Source organism: Pristiophorus japonicus, chromosome 3 (genome assembly GCF_044704955.1).
Source record: "Pristiophorus japonicus isolate sPriJap1 chromosome 3, sPriJap1.hap1, whole genome shotgun sequence".
Classification (NCBI taxonomy): domain Eukaryota; kingdom Metazoa; phylum Chordata; class Chondrichthyes; family Pristiophoridae; genus Pristiophorus; species Pristiophorus japonicus.
In genome coordinates, this window is record NC_091979.1 from 184,160,004 (window position 1) to 184,175,190 (window position 15,187).

Below are 15,187 nucleotides of genomic sequence, written 5' to 3' on the forward strand. Positions count from 1 at the left end.
CTGTCATGGCTATCAGATCATACCCATTTATTTCTTTGTGCCGTCAACTCATCTATCTTGTTCCGAATGCCACGTGCATTCAGATAAAGAGCTTTTAATTTTGTCTTTTTACCATTTTTCCCTATTCTGACTCTACTTTCTGGTGCACTCTTATATTTATATGCTCTGTTCCTTCCTGTCATACTCTGGTTATCATTACCCCTATCGCTACCCTGCACTATTGCCTTCTCATTTCTCTTTGACTTTTAAAATTTCCCTTCTTCACTATTTAGTTTAAAGCCGTATCTACAGCCCTAGTTATTCGATTCACCAGGACACTGGTCCCAGCCTGGTTCAAGTGAAGCCCGTCCCAACGGAACAACTCCCACTTATCCCAGTACTGGTGCCAGTGCCCCATGAATCGAAACCCATTTCTCCCATACCAATCTTTGAGCCACGCATTCATCTCTCTGATCTTATTTACCTTATGCCAATTTGCTCGTGGCTCAGGTAGTAATCCAGAGATTATTACCTTTGTGGTTCTGCTTTTTAATTGAGCCCCTAGCTGCTCATACTCCCTCAGCAGAATCTCTTTTTTTGTCCTACCTATGTCATTGGTACCTACGTGGACCACGACAACTGTATATTTCCCCTCCCACTCCAAGTTCCTCTCCACCCCAGAGGAGATGTCCTTAATCCTGGCACCGGGCAGGCAACACAGCCTTCAGGACTCACGCTCTTGGCTGCAGAGAACAGTATCTATCCCCCAAACTATACTATCCCCTACCACTACTACATTTCTTTTTACTCCCCTAACTTGAATGGCCCCCTGCACCACAGTGCTGTGGTCAGTTTGCTCATCCTCCCTGCAGTCCCTGCTCTCGTCCACACAGGGAGAAAGAACTGCTTACATTGGACAAGTGCAAGGGCTGAGGCTCCTCCAATGCTATCTTCTGGATCCCCATGCATGCCTCACTCGTAGTCACTCCTTCCTGTCCCTGACCACGGACCAAATTTGAAGTATTTAACCGAAGGGATGTCACTGCCTCCTGGAACACAACGTCCAGGTAACTCTCCCCCTCCCTGATATATCGCAGTGTCTGAAGCTCGGACTCCAGCTCATCAACTCTGAGCCGAAGTTTCTCAAGCCGCCAACGCATACTACAGATGTGGTCCCCGTGGATCACACTGGTGTCCACCAGCTCCCACATGCTACAGCTGCAACACGTCACCTTCCCAGCCATCTCTATTGTATTTTATTTAACTAATTAGGTTTTCAAGTTTTGAAATATCAATTATCTATGGTTAGTTTTTAATCTGTAATCACAGCTCTTAATTTAAACCAAAGCCCATGTTTAGAAAAAAAAGAGAAATGCTCATTAACCAATCACTTACCTGCTTTCCTGTGATGTCACATTTTGATTTTTCTTTTTCCCATCCCACTTCACTGGTCCGTTAGCTCTGTTCCCAGCTAGCTTCTTTTGAACTTCCCTGATGCTCCAGCCCTGAATGCTGGTTTCGGGCTCATCTTTTGAACTACCCCGCTGCTCCCGCTCTCGGCATTGGTCTCGGGTGTTTCTTTTGAGCTTCCCCACTGCTCCTGCTCTGTTCTGATCACCAGCTTTTCAAACTATGAATCCCTTAAACCCCTTAAAGGGACCGTGCATGCAAAAAAAATTGGGGATCATTGCCCCCGACTCTCTGAAACTATCACTGCACCCCCAAAACTATCAGACCCCCGAACCTGTCAACCCGATTCCAAAACCGTTAACCTAACCCTGACCCCCGAATGGTCAACCCATCCCCCGAATCTGTCCCCCGAACCCCTCAAACTTGAACCCGTCAACCCAAATGCCCGTCGACCCAGTCCCCCCCCCCCCCCCCCATTGACCTGACACCCTCCTCGGCCCTGTCGACCTGACCTACCACCGCGTCCCCTTCACCTGACCGCGAACAGTCGACTAGGCCCCCCCTTCCGACCGCCCCGCCTCCGTCGACCGAACCCCCCCCCCCCCCCCCGATACTGTCGATCATCTCTCCCCCCGCCCCCATCAACCCTCCTCCCCCCGCCCCAAACCTCTCGACCTGACCCCTCACCCCCCTGAATGCGTCGACCCTTCCTACCCCCCAAACTCGTCAACCCTACCCCCCCAAAATCCGTCGACCACACCTGCCCCCGAACCCGTTGATCCGACCCCCCGTAGACCCAACCCACCCACTCCCTGCTCCTGTCGTCTGACCTGAACCCCCCGTCGACCCTTCCCCCGTCGACTCGACCCCCACCCCCACCCTCTTCAACCCAACCCCCTTCGACCCGCTCCGGTCGACGCGACGCAACCCACCCCCCCCCCCCCCCCCCCGAACCTGTCGACCTGACCCTCCCCCAAACCCGGCGACCCCACCCCCCGGATCCCGTCGAACCGAGCCCCCAAACCTGTCAACCTGACCCGTCGACCCGATCCCTTCGATCTGAACCTGTCGACCTGACCTGTCAACCCGCCCCCCCGAACCCGTCGACTCTCTTCCACCCCCCCCCAACCGGGAACATGTTGACCCTAGAACCTGTTTTCCCCCCCCCCCCACTCCCTGGAACCTCCCTCAACTACCTTTTCAAAATTTGGAAGCTGTACTTTATTTCCTCCTGTATCAAGTGCCAGCTTGGCCTCTCCCCTCTGCCAGAGCGAGTACTGCACTGTCGGAGGTGATGTCCTTTGGATGAGATGTTAAAAGTTTCTCCTTTGTGCATGGATTATTGTAATTTGCAGGGGGATCCCCTGCGGTCATCCCCCTGCAAAACAGATACACCGCTTTGGTTACTATTGAGGGGGATGACAGGGCGGGGGTGGGGGGGGGCAGCGGTTAAGTCCATGGCAGCATGGGTGGCTCTGCTGCACAGAAGGGCAGGAAAAAGAGTGGGAGAGTTACAGTGATAGGGGATTCTGTTGTCAGGGGAATAGATAGATGTTTCTGTAGCTGCAACCGAGACTCCAGGATGGTATGTTGCCTTCCTGGTGCAAGGGTCAAGAATGTCTCGGAACGGTTGCAGGACATTTTGAAGGGGGAGGGTAAACAGCCACTTGTCGTGGTGCATAACGGGATGAGGTCCTACAAGATGAATTTAGGGAGCTAGGAGCTAAATTTAAAAAGTAGATCCTCATAAGTAGTAATCTCAGGATTGCTACCAGTGCCACGTGCTAGTCAGAGTAGGAATCACAGGATAGCTCAAATGAATACGTGGCTTGAGGAGTGGTGCAGAAGGGGGGGATTCAAATTCCTGGGACATTGGAACCGGTTCTGGGGGAGGTGGGACCAGTACAAACCGGACGGTCTGCACCTGGGCAGGACCGGAACCAATGTCCTAGGGGGAGTGTTTGCTAGTGGGGAGGGGTTAAACTAATATGGCAGGGGGATGGGAACCTATGCAGGGAGACAGATGGAAGTAGAATGGGGGAAAAAGCAAAAGATAGAAAGAACAAAAGTAAAAGTGGAGGGCAGAGAAACCCAAGGCAAAAAGCAAAAAGGGCCACATTACAGCAAAATCCTAAAGGGGCGCAGGGTGTTAAAAAGACAAGCCTGAAGGCTCTGTGCCTCAATGCAAGGAGTATTCGGAATAAGGTGGACGAATTAACTGCGCAGATAGCAGTTAACGGATATCATGTAATTGACATCACGGAGACATGGCTCCATGGTGACCAAGGCTGGGAACTCAACATCCAGGGGTATTCAATATTCAGGAAGGATAGACAGAAAGGAAAAGGAGGTGGGGTGGCGTTGCTGGTTAAAGAGGAAATTAATGCAGTAGTAATGAATGCATTAGCTTGGATGATGTGGAATCTGTAGGGTTGGAGCTACGGAATACCAAAGGGTAGAAACGCTAGTGGGAGTTGTGTACAGACCACCAAACAGTAGTAATGAGGATGGGAACAGCATCAAACAAGAAATTAGGGATGCGTGCAATAAAGGTACAGCAGTTATCATGGGCGACTTTAGTCTACATTTTGACTGGGCTAACCAAACTGGTAGCAATGCAGTGGAGGAGAATTTCCTGGAGTGTACTAGGGATGGTTTTCCAGACCAATATGTCGAGGAACCAACTAGAGGGCTGGCCATCCTTGACTGGGTGATGTGTGATGAGAAAGGACTAATTAACAATCTTGTGCGAGGCCCCTTGGGGAAGAGTGACCATAATATGGTAGAATTCTTTATTAAGATGGAGAGTGACACAGTTAATTCAGAGACTAGGGTCCTGATCTTGGTGAAAGGTAATTTCGATGGAATAAGACGTGAATTGGCTAGAATAGACTGGCGAGTGATACTGAAAGGGTTGTCGGTGGCTAGGCAATGGCAAACATTTAAAGATCACATTGATGAACTTCAACAATTGTACATCCCTGTCTGGAGTAAAAATAAAAGGGGGAAAGTGGCTCAACCGTGGCTAAAAAGGGAAATTAAGGTTAGTATTAAATCCAAGGAAGAGGCATATGAATTGGCCAGAAAAAGCAACAAACCTGAGGATTGGGAGAATTTTGCAATAGCGCAGAGGAGGACAGAGGGTTTAATTAGGAGGGGGAAAATAGAGTATGAGAGGAAGCTTGCTGGGAACAAAAAAATTGACTGCAAAAGCTTCGATAGATATGTAAAGAGAAAAAGATTAGTGAAAACAAACGTAGGTCCCTTGCAGTCGGATTCAGGTGAATTTATAATGGGGAACAAAGAAATGGCGGACCAGTTAAACAAATACTTTGGTTCTGTTTTCACAAAGGAAGACACAAATAACCTTCTGGAAATACTAGGGGACCGAGGGTCTAGTGAGAAGGAGAAACTGAAGGAAATCCTTATAAAACGGGAAATTGTGTTCGGGAAATTGATGGGCTTAAAGGCCAATAAATCCCCGGGGCCTGATAGCCTGCATCCCAGAGTACTTAAGGAAGTGGCCCTAGAAATAGTGGATGCATTGGTGATCATTTTCCAACAGTCTTATCGACTCTGGATCAGTTCCTATGGACTGGAGGGTAGCTAATGTAACACCACTGTTTAACAAAGGAGGGAGAGAGAAAACGGGTAATTATAGACCGGTTAGCCTGACATCAGTAGTCGGGAAAATGGTGGAATCAATTATTAAAGATGAAATAGCAACGCATTTGGAAAGCAGTGACAGGATTGGTCCAAGTCAGCATGGATTTATGAACAGGAAATCATGCTTGACAAATCTTCTGGACTTTTTTGAGAATGTAACGAGTGGACAAGGGAGAACCAGTGGATGTGATGTATTTGGACTTTCAAAAGGCTTTTGACAAGGTCCCACACAAGAGATTGGTGTGCAAAATCAAAGCACATGGTATTGGGGGTAATGTACTGACGTGGGACCCCAGCTCTTTACAATATACGTTAATGATTTAGTTGTAATATCTCCAAGTTTGTAGATGACACTAAACTGGCTGGCGGTGTGAGCTGTGAGGAGGATGCTAAAAGGATGCATGGTGACTTGGACAGGCTAGGTGAGTGGGCAAATGCATGGCAGATGCAGTATAATGTGGATAAGTGTGAGGTTATCCACTTCGGTGGCAAAAACACGAAGGCTGAATATTATCTGAATGGCGGCAGATTAGGAAAGGGGGAGGAGCAACGAGACCTGGGTGTCATGGTTCATCGGTCATTAAAAGTTTGCATGCAGGTACAGCAGGCGGTGAAGAAGGCAAATGGTATGTTGGCCTTCATAGCTAGGGGATTTGAGTATAGGAGCAGGGAGATCTTACTGCAGTTGCACAGGGCCTTGGTGAGGCTTCACCTGGAATATTGTGTTCAGTTTTGGTCTCCTCATCTGAGGAAGGACGTTCTTGCTGTTGAGAGAGTGCAGCGAAGTTTCACCAGACTGATTCCCGGGATGGCGGGACTGACATATGAGGAGAGACTGGATCAACTGGGCCTTTATACACTGGAGTTTAGAAGGATGAGAGGGGCTCTCATAGAAACTTACATGATTCTGACGAGACTGGACAGGTTAGATGCGGGAAGAATGTTCACGATGATGGGGATGTCCAGAACCAAGGGACGCAGTCTAAGGATAAGGGGTCGGCCATTTAAGACTGAGATGAGGTGAAACTTCTTCACTCAGAGAGTTGTTAACCTGTGGAATTCCCTACCGCAGAGAGTTGTTGATGCCAGTTCATTGGATATATTCAAGAGGGAGTTAGATATGGCCCTTACGACTAAAGGGATCAAGGGGTATGGAGAGAAAGCAGGAAAGGGGTACTGAGGGAATGATCAGCCATGATCTTATTGAATGTTGGTGCAGGCTCGAAGGGCCGAATGGCCTACTCCTGCACCTATTTTCTATGTTTCTACTTGATTCTTGCCACTCTGTCGCTCTAAGTAAAAGTAGGCCTGCGCAGTGTCTCGCTGCAATAATTTCACAGCAGTGGCTTCCGTTCACATGTTGGCACAATAATATATCTCATTGGGCTCTGGAACAGCACTGCCCTGTACTGCACCTGGTGTACAGCTTAGTGACCGCAGTACTGTGTAGTTTTGGGTTCCACATGATCAGAAAGATGTTGAAACAATAGAGAGGATAAAGTGCAGATTCACTAGGATGCTGCTTGGTATAAGGAAATACAAATTATTAGAACAGAGAAGATTACAGAGTGATTTGATAAGGTGTTTCAAATTATGAAGGGCTGGGACAACCTAAACTTCTATTTTGTCCAGTGCCTGTGCAGTGTGTTTTATGTGCAGGATGCACTGCAGCACCTCCCATACCCATGACCTCCATCACTTAGAAGAACAAGGGCAGCAGGTGCATGGGAACACCATCATCCCCAAGTTCCCTTCCAAATCACACACCATCCCAACATATATCATCGTTCCTTCATTGTCACTGGGTCAAAATCCTGGAATTCCCTACTTAACAGCATTCTGAGAGCACCTTCACCACATGGACTGCAACGGTTCAAGAAGAAAGCTCACCGCCACCAGCTCAGGTCAACTAGGGATGCATAATAAATGCTGGCCTTGCCAGCGACACCCACATCCCAAGAATCAATTTTTAAAAATTGATTAAAAAGCAGACTGTTTCCAGTGATTAGAATGAGGAGAACGTAAGAAGATTAGAATTAGGAATTAGGAGCAGGAGCAGGCTATTCGACCCCTCGAGCCTGCTCCGCCATTCAATGAGATCATGGCTGATCTTCTACCTCAACTCCACTTTCCTGCACTATCCCCATGTCCCTTGATTCCCTTAATAACCCTCCCCCCCAAAAAAAATATATTTTTATATGATTACATTTAAGAGATTTAGGACAGAAAGCAGAAGAAACTTTTTTTTACACAAAGGGCTGTGAGGTTGTGGAATTCATGACTGGAGTGATTGAAGCACAGACCATGTCAACATTTAATAATCGGTTAGATAGGTGTTTTAAAGAAAGGGGGATAAAGGAATATGGGAACAGGGTGAGCAAATGGGACTGGTTGGGTCAGACAGCCTGTTTCTGTGTTGTAGAAGAGTCAGGCTGTTTCTCAAAAGGTTTGCAAAGCTGCACTCACTCCCTCCAGGTGGAACTGAATACAGTTCAGACTGCCAGATAATCAGCTGATCCCCAGAAACCACTTCCTGACCCCCATGCAGTGCCTTTGTGAGAGGTGTAATACCAAAAGAGGTTAAATGAGAGCATCACAGAGACCTATGAACAGGACTCCCTCTGGCAATTCAGCAGCCCTGCAATCCACACTGGGACTGAAACAACATCGTCAGCTCCACAGCTTTTTATTAACAACTTGAAGCTCGATTCAGACAGAAATCAACTTTCTATCCACACTGCTATACTTCCTCTTACACCATATGCCTGACTCTGTGAGACACTTTGCCCACTGCCATCTGAAAATCCATACACAGCACAACTACTTAATTCCCTTAATCTATCCAATTGATCACTTAGTAACATAGAAAATAGGTGCAGGAGAAAGCCATTCGGCCCTTCGAGCCTTCACCACCATTCATTATGATCATGGCTGATTATGCAACATCAGTACCCCATTTCTGCTTTCTCTCCATACCCCTTGATCCCTTTAGTTGTAAGGGCCACATCTAATTCCCTTTTGAATATATCTAACGAACTGGCCTCAACAACTTTCTGTGGTAGAGAATTCCACATGTTCACAATTCTCTGAGTGAAGAAGTTTTTCCTTAATGGCTTACCCCTTTTCCTTAGACTGTGACCCCCTGGTTCTGGACTTCCCCAACATCGGAAACATTCTTCCTGGATCTAACCTGTCCAATGCCGTCAGAATTTTATGTGTTTCTATGAGGTCCCATCTCATTCTTTTAAATTCCAGTGATCCAGTCTTTCTTCATATGTCAGTCCTGCCATCCCGGGAATCAGTCTGGTGAACCTTCGCTGCACTCCTGCAATAGCAAGAATGTCCTTCCTCAGATTAGGAGACCAAAACTGTACACAATATTCAAGGTGTGGCCTCACCAAGGCCCTGTACAACAGTAGTAAGACCTCCCTGCTCCAATACTCAAATCCTCTCGCTATGAAGGCCAATATGCCATTTGCCTTCTTCACCGCCTGCTATACCTGCATGCCAACTTTCAATAACTGATGTACCATGACAGTCAGGTCTCGTTGCACCTCCCCTTTTCCTAATCTGTCACCATTCAGATAATAGTCTGTCTTTCTGTTTTTACCACCAAAGTGGATAACCTCACATTTATCCACATTATACTTCATCTGCCATGCATTTGCCCATTCACCTAACCTGCCCAAGTCACCCTGCAGCCTCTTGGCATCCTCCTCACAGCACACACCATTTGCATTTGTCATTTGCAAACTTGGAGATATTACTCTCAATTCCTTCATCTAAATCATTGATGTATATTGTAAAGAGCTGGGGTCCCAGCACTGAGCCCTACGGCACCCCACTAGTCACTGCCTGCCATTCTGAAAAGGACCCGATTATCCCGACTCTCTGCTTCCTGTCTGCCAACCAGTTCTCTAGCCACATCAATACATTGTGCTTCAACTTTGCACACCAATCTCTTATGTGGGACCTTGTCAAAAGCCTTTTGAAAGTCCAAATACACCACGTCCACTGATTCTCCCTTGTCCACTCTACTAGTTACATCCTCAAAAAATTCTAGAAGATTTGTCAAGCATGATTTCATAAATCCATGCTGACTTGGACCGATCCTGTCACTGCTTTCCAAATGCACTGCTATTTCATCTTTAATAATTGATTCCAACATTTTCCCCACTATTGATGTCCGGCTAACCGGTCTATAATTCCCCGTTTTCTCACTCCCTCCTTTTTTTAAAAAGTGGTGTTACATTAGCTACCCTCCAGTCCATAGGAACTGATCCAGAATCGATAGACTGTTGGAAAATGATCACCAATGCATCCACTATTTCTAGGGCCACTTCCTTAAGTACTCTGGGATGCAGACTATCAGACCCTGTGGATTTATCGGCCTTCAATCCCATCAATTTCCCTAACACAATTTCCCGCCTAATAAGGATTTCCTTCAGTTCCTTCTTCTCGCTAGACCCGCGGTCCCCTGGTATTTCTGGAAGGTTATTTGTATCTTCCTTCGTGAAGACAGAACCAAAGTATTTGTTCAATTGGTTTGCCCTTTCTTTATTCCCCATTATAAACTCACCTGATTCTGACTGTAAGGGACCTACGTTTATCTTCACTAATCTTTTTCTCTTCTCATGTCTATAAAAGCTTTTGCAGTCAGTTTTTATGTTCCCAGCAAGCTTCCTCTCATGCTCTTATTTCCCCCTTCTAATTAAACCCTTTGTCCTCCTCTGCTGAATTTTAAATTTCTCCCAGTCCTCAGTTTGCTGCTTTTTTTGGACAATTTATATGCCTCTTCCTTGGATTTAACACGATCCCTAATTTCCCTTGATAGCCATGGTTGAGCCACCTTCCCCATTTTATTTTTACTCCTGACAGGGATGTACAATTGTTGAAATTCATCCATGTGATCTTTAAATGTTTGCCATTGCCTATCCTCCGTCAACCCTTTAAGTATTACTCACCAGTCTATTCTAGCCAATTCACGTCTCATACCATCGAAGTTACCTTTCCTCAAGTTCAGGACCCTAGTCTCTGAATTAACTGTGTCACTCTTCATCTTAATAAAGAATTCTACTATATTATGGTCACTCTTCCCTAAGGGGCCTCGCACAACAAGATTGCTAATTAATCCTCTCTCATTACACAACACCCACTCTAGGATGGCCAGCTCTCTAGTTGGCTCTTCGACATATTGCTCTGGAAAACCATCCCTAATACTCTCCAGGAAGTCCTCCTCCACCGTACTCTACCAGTTTGGTTAGCACAATCTATATGTAGATTAAGGTCGCCCATGATAACTGCTGTACCTTTATTGCACGCATCCCTAATTTCTTGTTTGATGCTGTCACCAACCTCATTACTACTGTTTGGTGGTGTGTACACAACTTCCACTAGCGTTTTCAGCCCTTTGGTATTCCGCAGCTCCACCCATACAGATTCCACATCATCCAAGCTAATGTCCTCCCTTACTATTGCGTTAATTTCCTCTTTAACCAGCAACTCTACCCCACCTCCTTTTCCTTTCTGTCTATCCTTCCTGAATGTTGAATACCCCTGGATGTTGAGTTCCCAGCCTTGGTCACCCTGGAGCCATGTCTCCGTAATGCCAATTATATCACTCGTTAATAGCTGCCTGCGGAGTTAATTCGTCCACTTTATTACTAATACTCCTCGCATTGAGGTGCAGAGCCTTCAGGCTTGACTTTTTAACATACTTTGTCCCTTTAGCGTTTTGCTGCAATGTGGCCCTTTTTGATTTTTGCCTTGGGTGTCTCTGCTCTCCACTTTTACTTTTCTTCTTTCTATCTTTTGCATCTGCCCCCATTCTACTTCCCTCTGTCTCCCTGCATAGGTTCCCATCCGTCTGCCATATTAGTTTAACCCCCCTCCATCAGCACTGGCAAACACTCCCCCGAGGACATTGGCTCCGGTCCTGCCCCGGTTTGTACTGGTCCCACCTCCCCCAGAACCGGTTCCAATGTCCCAGAAATTTGAATCCCTCCCTCCTGAACCACTCCTCAAGCCACGTATTCATCTTAGCTATCCTGCAATTCCTACTCTGACTAGCACGTGGCACTGGTAGCAATCCTGAGATTACTATCTTTGAGGTCCTGCTTTTTAATTTAACTCCTAGCTCCCTAAATTAAGCTTGTAGGACCTCATCCCATTTTTTTTACCTATATCATTGGTACCTATATGCACCACGACAACTGGCTGTTCACCCTCCCCCTCCAAAATGTCCTGCAGCTGCCCGAAGACATCCCTGACCCTTGCACCAGGGAGGCAATATACCATTCTGGAGTCTCGATTGCGGCCACAGAAACGCCTATCTATTCCCCTTACAATAGAATCCCCTACCACTATAGCTCTCCCACTCTCTTTTCTTCCTTCCTGTGCAGCAGAGCCACCCATGGTGCCATGAACTTGGCTGCTCCTGCCCTCCTCTGATGAGTCACCCCCCCCCCCCCCAACAGCACCCAAGGCGGTGTATCTGTTTTGGAGGGGAATGACCACAGGGCCCCATGCACTACCTTCCTTCCACTGCTCTGCCTGAAGGCCACCCATTCCTTATCTGCCTGAGTAACCCTTTACCTGTGGTGTGACTAAACATGCTATTCAAGACATCCTCAGCATCGCGGATGCTCCAGAGTGAATCCATGTGCAGCTCGAGTGTCGTAATGCGGTCTGTCAGGAGCTGCAGCAGGATGCACTTCCTGCACATGTAGTCGTCAAGGACACTGAAAGCGTCCTGGCTTCCCACATTGCACAGGAGGAGCATGACACGGGTCTGGGCTCTCCAGCCATGACTTAACCCTTTGATTAACTTAATTTGGCAACAATGTTAAAGGTTACCTACTGATAAGGAAATAAAAAAAATTAAAAAATTTAAATACTCGCCAATCACTTACCTGCTTGCCTGTGACGTCATTCTTCAATTTCTTTCTACTTCTTTGTTTTACCTTTGGCCACTGCACCTGCACCAGCTAGCCTCCGATGTTCTGCCGCTGCTCCCAGTCCCTGCTGCCACCCTGTGTACTCCCGCGCCGTTCCTCTCGCGATGCTAGCATCCGGTGTTCTGCCGCTGCTGCCGCCCTGTGTTGGAATCAATTATTAAAGATGTTAGATGCAGGAAGAATATTCCCAATGTTGGGGAAGTCCAGAACCAGAGGTCACAGTCTAAGGATAAGGGATAAGCCATTTGGGACCGAGATGAGGAGAAACTTCTTCACTCAGGGAATTGTGAACCTGTGGAATTCTCTACCACAAAAAGTTGTTGAGGCCAGTTCGTTGGATATATTCAAAAGGGAATTAGATGTGATCCTTACGGCTAAAGGGATCAAGGGGTATGGAGAGAAAGCAGGAATGGGGTACTGAGTGAATGATCAGCCATGATCATATTGAATGGTGGTGCGGGCTTGAATGGCCTACTCCTGCACCTATTTTCTATGTTTGTGTGTGAAATGGAGGAGCTGATATCTGGGAGTGGGACAGGTTGTGCGTGGGTGATGGATGAGCTATCTCTGTAACCTCCTTCTCTCCTGCAGCCCTCTGACATATCCATGCTCCACCAATTCGCTTGCACCTTTCCGATTTAATCGCTCCAAAATTGGTGACCATGCCTACCATTACTGAGGCCCTGAACTCTGGAATTCCCTCCCTAAATCTCTCTGCATCTTTCCTCCTTTATGTTTCTCCTTAAAACCTACCTCTCATCTGCCCTATTATTACCTGATGTGGCTCGATGTCAAATTTTGTTTGATAACGCTATATAAATGCAAGTTGTTGTTGAGCTGGTATCTGAGAGTAGGCAGGCTGTGTGTGTTTGATGAAGATGTTGGTATGATAGTGGGACTGGCTGTGTGCGGGTAATGGAGGAACTGGTATCTGAGAGTGGGACAGCCTGTGTTAATGTAATGAAAGAGCTGGTGTCTGAGAGTAGCTGTTAAGTTGTGCCTCTTCTTTGTGTTTGCTGTCTCTCTCTGGGGAAGTCCCAGGCCTCCCCCACAATACTTTGAATTGGAACATGGCAGAGAATCCAGCAGATTATTGCGAATCTGAGCTTGTGATCCCGCTCTTTGACAAGTAACCTTTCTTTGTCCTCCATGATTGAAAATGAATAAAACAGTGAGTGTAATGAGTGGAGAGTCTCAGTGCTCGTGCTGTGACAATCTGACTGAGTTCTATTCATTGCTGAATCAGAGTAGGTTTCACCTGCAATTCCCTGCAGTTTATAGGTTTTTCACTGGAACTTGGCTAGTCCCTCCCCTCTCTCCTGAAGGTGCTGGGGAGTGATTCCAAAGCCCCCGTTACCTCTCCCAAACAGCTGTACTTGATGAGTTAGCCAAGACAGTAAGCACTGATTGGGGATTGGATGTGGGGCTGGTGCCCGTAGATTTCTGTCCCTGTGGGCTCCAACTCTTTGATGCTGAATTTAATCCAATGGAGAATTAATAACTGTACACTCCTCATTAAAACATGCCAAATGACTAGCCAACTAATTGTATAGCCTCTTAAACTGTAAGAATCAATTATAATATATATCAACTGTTTTTCTAAAGTTGATGCTTATCTAACAATATCATTTCCAGCATTCCAGGGAAGATGCAGAATAAAGCTCCCTCTACACTTTCCCATCAAAAACTCCCAGGACAGGTACCGCACCAGTTAGGTACAGAGTAAAACTCCCTCTACACTGTTCAATCAATGCGCCTCAGCCCCATCTGCTGAAAATCTGACATTTTTCCACTTTGCGCTCTGAGTAAGTTTCCAAGTTAGTGCTGAGTTAGTTCTTGCGAGCCTGCGTACACGAGGAGCAGTGCTGTGCCACCAATCATTTAGCAGCCAGATCGAATTCCTCCTGATCTTTTCCTTTCTCCCTTCCCTCAGCTAGCTGACGAGCTGGTATCGAAGTGGTTGTCGTATCCTGAATCACAGCACGTCCCTCTGTGCCAGCATATGTTGGGCTTTGCCATGAAGTCTGTCACGCAGGCGGCAATGGGCAGCCGCTTTGAAAGTGATCAAGAAGTAATCCGCTTCCGAAAGAATCATGAATTGGTGAGTGTGCGAGGGTGGACTATGGGGCTGATCAACTAGTTTGGAGGGGGAGATGGTATTTTCAATTATGCTGCTGTTCTCACCATGCAAATTAATTATGTGAACAGTCTCATACGTTCCAATGAAATAGGACTGCTGCAGAGGAAGGAGCTCCCTTGACCCTATGCCCACTTAACTGCTGACCATCCCAACTTCCTTTTCTGGCTGCCATGTTAGCTGACATTGTTAACAGTTCTCTTTCCTCAGGTACTGTCCCCCTCTCCTTCAAATCACCCCTCTTTAAAAAAAAAACAACCCTTGACCCACTGTGCTTGCAAGCTACCACCCCATCTCCAATTTCCCTTTCCTTTCCAAAGTCCTTGAACATGTTGTAGCCTCCCAAATCCGTGCCCATCTGTCCCGGAACTCCATGTTTGAATCCCTTCAGTCAGGTTTCCGTGCCTGCCACAGTACCGAAACGACGCTCATCAAAGTCACAAATGACATCCTTTGTGACTGTGACATCCTTCGCAACCTGTCTGCAGCCTTTGACAAGTTTGACCACTCCGTCCTCCTCCAACGCCTCTCCAGCACTGTCCAGCTGGGTGGGACAGCACTCTCCTGGTTCTATTCTTATCTATCTAATCGTAGCCAGAAAATCACCTGCAATGGCTTCTCTTCCCACTCCCACATCGTTACCTCTAGTGTCTCCCAAGGATCTATCCATGGCCCCTCCTATTTCTCATCTATATGCTGCCCCTTATCGACATCATCCGAAAACACAGCACTTATCAACTCCAAACTCAGTTTCCACATGTATGCTGATGACACCCAGCTCTACCTCACTACCACTTCACTTGACCCCTCCGTGGTCTCTAAATTGTCAGTCTGCTTGTCTAATATCCAGTACTGGATGAGCAGAAATTTTCTCCAATTAAATATTGGGAAGACCGAAGCCATTGTCTCTGGTGCCCGCTGCAAACTGCATTCTCTAGCCACCGACTCCATCCCTCTCCCTAGCATCTGTCTGAGGCTGAACCAGACTGTTCTCAACCTAGGTGTGTCATATTTGACATTGAAATGAGCTTCCGGCCAC

At 46.9% G+C, this 15,187-nt stretch overlaps 1 protein-coding gene across 1 annotated transcript in view; it reads left to right on the plus strand.

Annotated features, from left to right (window-relative positions):
• The window catches only part of cyp20a1 (cytochrome P450, family 20, subfamily A, polypeptide 1), an 84,294-nt gene that overhangs the window by 22,796 nt on the left and 46,311 nt on the right, over nucleotides 1–15,187 (plus strand). The window contains exon 5 of the mRNA XM_070874888.1: nucleotides 13,945–14,112. Within this exon, the coding sequence (XP_070730989.1) occupies nucleotides 13,945–14,112 (168 nt within the window). The remainder of the gene's footprint in view (nucleotides 1–13,944; nucleotides 14,113–15,187) is intronic.